The sequence below is a fragment of the Varroa destructor genome, unplaced genomic scaffold (genome assembly GCF_002443255.2).
Source record: "Varroa destructor unplaced genomic scaffold, Vdes_3.0 BEIS01000002.1, whole genome shotgun sequence".
NCBI classification, from domain to species: domain Eukaryota; kingdom Metazoa; phylum Arthropoda; class Arachnida; order Mesostigmata; family Varroidae; genus Varroa; species Varroa destructor.
In genome coordinates this window covers 2802533-2810379 of record NW_019211455.1, presented here as the reverse complement: position 1 = coordinate 2810379, position 7847 = coordinate 2802533, and the positions used below count along the sequence as shown (strand labels likewise).

The 7847-nt window shown below is 40.1% G+C and overlaps 1 protein-coding gene across 1 annotated transcript in view; it reads left to right on the top strand.

Moving 5' to 3' along the window:
* The first annotated feature begins 594 nt into the window (after positions 1–594).
* The window catches only part of LOC111245467 (uncharacterized), a 117331-nt gene continuing 110078 nt past the window's right edge, over positions 595–7847 (top strand). Inside the window, exon 1 of the mRNA XM_086980580.1 lies at positions 595–823. Within this exon, the coding sequence (XP_086836706.1) occupies positions 796–823 (28 nt within the window). The 5' untranslated portion in view covers positions 595–795. The remainder of the gene's footprint in view (positions 824–7847) is intronic.

The following is a 7847-nucleotide window of genomic DNA, read 5'->3' as shown; positions in this document are numbered from 1 at the left end:
AAGACTGGTTGCATACACAGAAACGGGTCAAAGTTGCAAATACACACTAGAGCGGCAATAGCTTTTCGAAATAAACAAATACACACAGCCAGACGTTCGTTGGCACGCGATCTCAGTGGGTCCCTATCCTGAACACTTGCACGTGTCACGACTGCGTCCCACAACGGATAGATGGTTGTCCAACAGAAGCCGCGTACGTTCAACCGTGCACGACCTGCGTTCACGTCAAATTTCAGCCGGTTCTGCTAGCCGAGTTGTCATCATACCGGCGACAATAACGACGTCGAGTTGGCAAAAAATGTATAGACGTGAGAAACAAGAGACTTCGTTCGGTCATACATCAGCTAGATTCTATAATCTGATCAGTTCGCTCTTAAAGGTGCGGCTGACCGATTGGCAAACCAAGTATCATACAACTGTGCGGCTCTAAAAGCATCGGGCATTACTTACAACGGAGATCCGTCTAGGCTTTTGCTGTGTTAGCGATTAAATTAAGACTGCAAACTGAGATGTTAATTCAAACCACAAGCGTTCTTAGGTACAAATATGCCGCGATCATTCGCTAGACAATGACTTTTGAAATCGTGTTGATTTAAAAAAGAAATGGCCACAGATCATGTACATGTATGTAGTGTGATGGCAAAGTAAACGACCGCAGCGACGGTGTCACGTGATGCTAAGTGTGCAGAACGCACATGCAGTGTGTGCTAGAGATCGTATTTTCTGTTTGAAATTAGTTACTAGCTCAGATGTTTCGGAGCGATTCAAACATTGTAAGGCGCTCGATGTGACACGATGGCGCTGGCCGGAGCCATTGTAGAAGGTAGGCTGGTGGTGCTTATTTCAAGTTATAGCGTCTATTTTGAGTAGTCGCTTGAACTCGGCATCGGAGAAGTTAACATTTTTAACCTTTTAAATGAATATGGTTAGAGCGCGCACTTATCTTAGAAAATAGCGTGAAAACAAAGAAATAGACGAACCAGATAACTGTTTTATTCAGTATATAAAGTGATGTTCTGTACCCAACTGAAGCGGTTTTGGGCGGATGTTTTAAAGAGCAGAAGTTCATTATTGATACAGAAAATTCTCTGAATTTACCATTGTTTCTAACTTGAGAAAGTTAGAGTGGCAGCCTGAAGATATATACGCTTACCCTTATACTTGAATCGAGAAGCCACAAATTTGACAGTTACATACATCAACTTTAAATCGAAAAATATAGTTGGTAATGTGATAATTTTCAGCTGTTTTTCATATCTGTTTATCCGAAACTCGTCGTTTAATCTATCATAGAGCCACACAGGGCGAGCTCACAGTCGCGACCATAAACCTACCTCTGCTCAGACCGGTAGTAATAGTTGTATTCGACGGCGTTGTTATTTCAGACCTACTGACCTAAATGAAAAATTGGAAGCCTCTTTTTCAATTGGCGTGTTGCAATTCTATTAAATAGAGATAATAGACGATAATAAATACTGGTTCAACAACATTCAGCCCTTTACAATTGTAATATTTTTAGTCTGGCACGATCGCCGTTGCGACATATATACTATAATTAGCTATAAATTGTTATACTCAGCTGCGTGAACGATTTAAATTTTTAAGGAAAGCGATCTGAAACTGACAAAATGTCAGAAAGGTTGGTACTGCGGCTGTACGATTACAGTAGCCTGTTAGGTCAATAGGAACGTTCAAGGCTACATGGACTTTCGTTTTTCAGACTTATCAAACAACAGAACATTACCATTCAAAGATAATTTAAGATGATAGTGGTGCACTCATTGACGCACTGAGAAGTGGGCAGGTGGGAATTCCACCTGGTCCTGAAAGTTCCACATAACAATCCAGCAATTTCCATTTTACGTGAACTTTGCGAATCCAACTCCTAGTTGAGGACGAGATTTGGCGGGGTCATTCATTCATCCATCCATCCATCAATCACTTTTAGCGTTAGACAAAAGTCTGTCCTTTGTAAATAGCAAAGTAAAATAAACTCACTTTAATTGAATCCAGCTTAAGATTATTGAATATTTTGTTTAGAAACAGACAGCCGTTTAAGAGAGAACATCAGTTTTCAGTTGGGTCAGCTCCTGGATGTCTGCTAACTTAATCCCACTGGAACTTCTCGTATGCATCACATTTAAGCGTAGTTAAATCGCGTTGAGTAGCCGTTATGCCGAGTAAACCTGACCGCCGGTGATGGTATCTTCAACGCATGTGGACAATTTTCTTATCAGATATGTTTTCATCTGGATAGATTTAGGAAACAACATAAAGAAGAACGATGCTAGCTCGATGTAGTTTTCGATCACGCGGCACCTTACATATATACTTAATAGATGTAAATAACGAAGAGTACGCATTAAGAGATTTGTTTCAAGCTTTACAAACTAGACAAGTTTTTTCATCCAGTCAGCGAAACCATTCTCTAGGTTTCGATGTCTGGATGACATCTTCTATTATGGTGGCCAAAGGATCACAATGTTGTGGCCGAGGTCGACCACTCGAAGGCAAACGCCTTCAGAGGTAAAATTGTATTCAGGAAGGGTGATCTGCTGGGCGTTGCCGCTGACCACTGGAACGGATTCTACCTTTGGACTGTTTCCATCATTGAAAACAGCGGATTTTGCCGACCCGGTAGACTTCGGCGACTTTTAGTGAAGTTGAAGCAAAGACTCAGCTAGCATCTTTTGCTACGGCAGCTCTGTTTAGTAATATCAGAACTTTTTCTGCCATCCGATAGCTTGATTCAAACATAAAGTAGGTATAGGTTTGTCAGTGTTTTTCGATCAGAACACTGGGTTATTAGAACAAACTAGGTCTACACTGAAGTTGAGCAATGCTTATTTGGCCTATCTACATATTTGCATAAAGTTCAGATAAAAAAAAGTTACTCAATCAGTAGAAACGACTGAGGCACAGTTATAAACTGGCACATCTGTCAATAAAACGAATTAGTTTGCTCGATATGCAAGCAGTATATTGATTCTATTTATTTGAGCAGCACCATACTTCTGCGAGCGTAGCTCCTTCAACGAATCCTTCCGAGCAGCAAAACTGTTTCGGCTCTTGCTGCAGTTTTTTTCTGTTTCACTTTCTCTGAGACTTTCATGTCACTTACCCCATTAGGCTAAACATTCCTCTACATTTTTCTACCCTTAATAATACTTTTCAGCTATTTGGCTTCTATTCAACATTCCACGTACGAAAAGGCAAAGGTGCCGTATGTGGCACAGACCTGCTTGTACGATTACAGTGTCGTTCCTTTCACAAATTTATACATCTACTTGAAACCGTATTATTGACTTATATTTTCCGCAACGTAATGCCCGCCAGCGTTCTCCCGTTTGCGAGGACCTTATTTTCGAAACACTTATTGCGGCGCGTTATTTCCCTCGTTATGTCCTCGTCGAATTTTCGAGCTGTTGCTTTTGCCCTGAGGGGTGCGTATCTAGTTTTGTTCTTGTTACAAATGAGTTACGTGAGTATCCAGTTAGTAGTTATCTGTGTTAGGTGATGTATAAAAGAAAGACTTTTCCGCACGCACAGCATAGATATGTGAGCTTGTTCGCGCTATAGCGTCCGCCATTGCTCAACCTTAACATGCACAAGCTTATTAGTAGGTTTGTGATATTTCTGCCAGCGTTCGTCGCGCACCTACAACAATGCACGAATGCACGCGCGAAACGTTGGTGTACGCGTAAGCGTCTCTCAGTGAGCGCAAAACACCCATCCAAGTTTCGGGCACGGTCGATGCCATTCGCCCCGTCTCTACTTCACGCATCGCATGATGCGGATCGAACAGTTATCTAGTTATCCGATAAAAGTAGATACTAGAAAGCTCTGAGCACCCTTACGCACGAAGCTAAAGGTCTCCAATCTCGCGACTTGTTTAAAAAGTGACAAATGACAAGTGATAAGCGAAGGAGTTTGCACAATTGAATAACGATAAAAAAAAAACCAAAAAGGACACAGGATTTCTGGCGAATTTGCGCCCGCAACAGGATGGGCCTCAGCCGTTAATGAACTTTTGTTTGTTATATGCCAGCTAGTCATCGGATCCTTTGGGTACCTGCGAAAAGGAATCCTCGACAACTTTAAGATAAAATTAGCTGTATTAGAAAGCAGAGTCTCACTTCGTGGTAGAGATATTATAAAGCTTCAATGGAAAATTTCGCAGACGCATTTTGATTCTATTTAATAAATACAGTTTGTTGTATTGCTCGTGTGCTTAGCTTATCGCATGATATTCTCCTCAAACGGATGAACAGGCAAATCGGGAACAAGCACACGGGTGTTACAGTATCTTGAGTCCTTTTCACTCCCTGGGTGAAATGTCTTTTCTGCAAAAATCTTCAGAGGGTTAATCTAGGAACTACGAATTTTTTTTTAATATTGACTATATACATATATCTGCCTCTAAATGTCTTTCTCAAATTTCTTCTTCAAAACACTCAACCTAATATTAGCGTTGTAAATTAGATAATTATAAATCATACATTAAGCGAGGCAAGGTAGCCCTGACCTTTTTGGGGCATTTTTGGCATTTTTGGCATTTTTTTAAGATTATGCGCCAGAGAGAGTTGGATGTTTGTATTAGTAAGAGACGCACCATCCATGTTATGATTAGACGGTTTCTTCGAAATCCTTATCTGACTCATCAGTAAACCGAAATGACTTTAAGATAAGTATATCTAAAAATGCTGCTTGGCAAAAAAAAAATCCTTAAATTTTTCACATAGTAACTTTGACCCGTCTTGACTAATTGTATTGGCATCTTATTTGAAACCATAACCTATTGTCCTGCAAAAAGTCCCTGTGACGCTGAACAATTATCCCTCCATTCTGAGAGTCGATTCTGTGTTCTTCCTGCGCTACAAATGTTTATTTTGGAAATCGCAATAAAAACAATCGTGTGTGCTTTGCCGTTTTAAAATTTACCACCAATTATTTCTTTAGGTATAGTTCGCTGAAGCCGAGCCATTTCGGTCAGCCTATTCGTTAGTCATCGAATACGAAGAGCTATTAAACCAAACGATATGTATCAAATCCGTGTAGAAAACAAAAAAAAACAACCTAGAGTTCATTGTTTCTGTCATTCTCGGATAGTAATTGAGAAAATAAATTGATTTTATCTACTTCACAAACGGGTCATCGCACACAGATAATAATAACACAATAATAACATGCTGTAACCACGGACAACGTCTAGCATATCAATCTGACCCGTTTCTGGGACCTTAATATGTAGACCGAAATATATAGCCTAAGAGATCGATCAATTCGTTTAGTAGTTCCTAAAACGGGCTACCTTATGACCATTCCGATTGAAATAAATGCCTAAGAACTTATGTAAAATGCTTCAGCCTGATTACAGACTTGTAACTTATCGAAGTAACGTAAAGTAAAGCTACTAAACTGCTACTGATAACGTCATCAAAATAAGTTAATAATATTCTGCCAAGCTTATGCCTCGCATCTGATTGATCTATTCAGAAAATAGCGAACACAGTTCAGATGCAAGGTCTCCCTTCCGAATCAGCAAAAATATGTTCCACTATTTTGCTACCCTGTACAGCCACCTGATAAAATCATCAAACGCGATTCCTTTTTAGGAGAAGGCTGCAGTTTAGAGTGACTCTTAAAGCATCTAAAGAGAACTTCTTGGATGATAAATTGATTCTAAAAACAGTATACTTTGCACAAAAATATCTGTCCACCATATGTCGCAAGCTGTCGTCGACATCACGAAGTGAAACTTCTTATAAAGCAATTTTTTCGTTGCCCTAACCCTATGGAAACGGCCTAACTAGTCTAGTCACAGCTTCTTCCAGAGTCAGATCAACACCAGTCAACTGATATTCCCAGATGGTAAAGTTTATACCATTTTAAAAATTCTTATCTTTTGCAATTTTTCCTGAGCCAGATGGAATCCGATGTTGGTGCTGTCGATTAAGCGATGAAAGCTCTTACGGCAAAGAAATTTCCGATCTGTCGCAAGCGAACACTGAGCAAACTTCTGCTTATAATGTTGAAATAGATTGACGCTAACTGCAGTTTAGCGGGCACATGTAGACGACATTACTGCGATCAGTGATAGCGTGAGAAAGATATCGCAGCGGTCGTCGCGTAGGAAGCAAAAATTACATATTACGACCCTTTGTTTAGCGGAAAAACTGATGGGCTGCAAACGACTTTCGAAAACTGGGCATGACGCTGATTCGATTTAGCTAACTATAAGGACTTTGATAAGGTAGGGAGCTCGAGAGTGCGGAATAGGCGGGAAATCTGTTGCAGGTTTTAGCGACGAGCCAACGAAGTATATCTCGCGTGCCTCGATCTGTCCATTATTTTACTACTGGAAAGTATGTCTTGTTTCAGGTCGAAAGGTTTCTTTCATCTATAAATCGATTCATTTTTGGTGAGAAATGTATTATTGTGATAGGCTAAAATATCTAGTCACGGAAGATGTAGGGCTAGCTTGTATACATTTCCTACAATATTTCAATTGTTTCATCGGGTGTTCTCTAGTGAAAAACTCATCGTACGTATTAAGTTCAATATTCCATCGATTTCGTGGAAATGGTGCGCTCTGTTGCTTCTTCTAAATTAGCTTTCATGCATCCGTTTCCAACTTTGATCAGCATTACGCTCTGTTTTTCTGTGCTTTTTTCATTAGTACCGGAATGAAATTACATATACATATATCTATTACATACATATACATATATCTATTACATACATATACATATATCTATTACATACATATACATATATCTATTACATAATATCACATAGAGATTTTAAGGTAAAAGCGCTTTTAAGATTATATTTTTCAGATATGTAGCTATCGAGGTTATCGTCCCGCGCTGTAGTGTTAATAAAGGCACCTGGGTGCTAGGCAGTGGGTTCGCGGATCCTTAAATCTCTTCTTCTCGGCAAAGTGGATAATGAAAACCTTTATTGAACGACATAATATCGTATACGGTATGCCCATCAGAGTGCAGAAGTGTACTGTTTAAAATTCAAGCTGATTTAAGAGGTATCGGTTAATCCGGAGAATTTCACTACTTTGTAACCACCTTGCACAGTAGCATTACTCAACCTTCAAAATGTAAATGTCGCGCACCCAACAACGAACTGGATATACGTTTGCTCATACGGACAGCATTCTGCTATGCTACATCGATTTTTTGAAAAAAGGACAAATACTTGAGTATAACATGGGATGATCAGTTCCCTAAATAGTTTGACATTTACTTAACGCTCTTGGCTAGGAACTTCAATCATAATTATAGCAGGCAACTTTAGTAGATACATTCTTTGGCTCATCATGTTTTCTGCCGTTCATGGACAGATGTCGCTTACGTAACCTTACCTCGACAGTGCCCGAAACCAACGTGATTCATTTCAAAGAATGCGAGAAAGGCTTAGTTCAGCTCAATCTGTACCATCTCTGTGTGTAAGTTTCAGCATTGGGTGTGCTACTGTTCGTTATTTCTTTTTCACGCTAACCATCCAGCAAACATCGAAAGCTAAAGCAAAACCATGAACGTAGTATCAGTCTCCGTCCAACTAGGAAAATTTCCCGAGTCTCAGGTGGGCGCTGCCCACGTGTAACGGCTGGGCTTACCTGTGGCACTCTTGTTGTTGCCTCTGCCATCGGAGTGAAGCTCGATTTTACCCTCATGGAATCCTTAATCAGGTTACGGCCAACGGCAGGATTTTTTTCTGACTAGTAGGCCTTGCTGAACCATATGTTGACTATCTATGGGAAGAGACTTGCAGTTGTAACCTAGCAAACACTAATTCGAAGATCCTAAGGGTGGACGACTGACTGGCTTTAT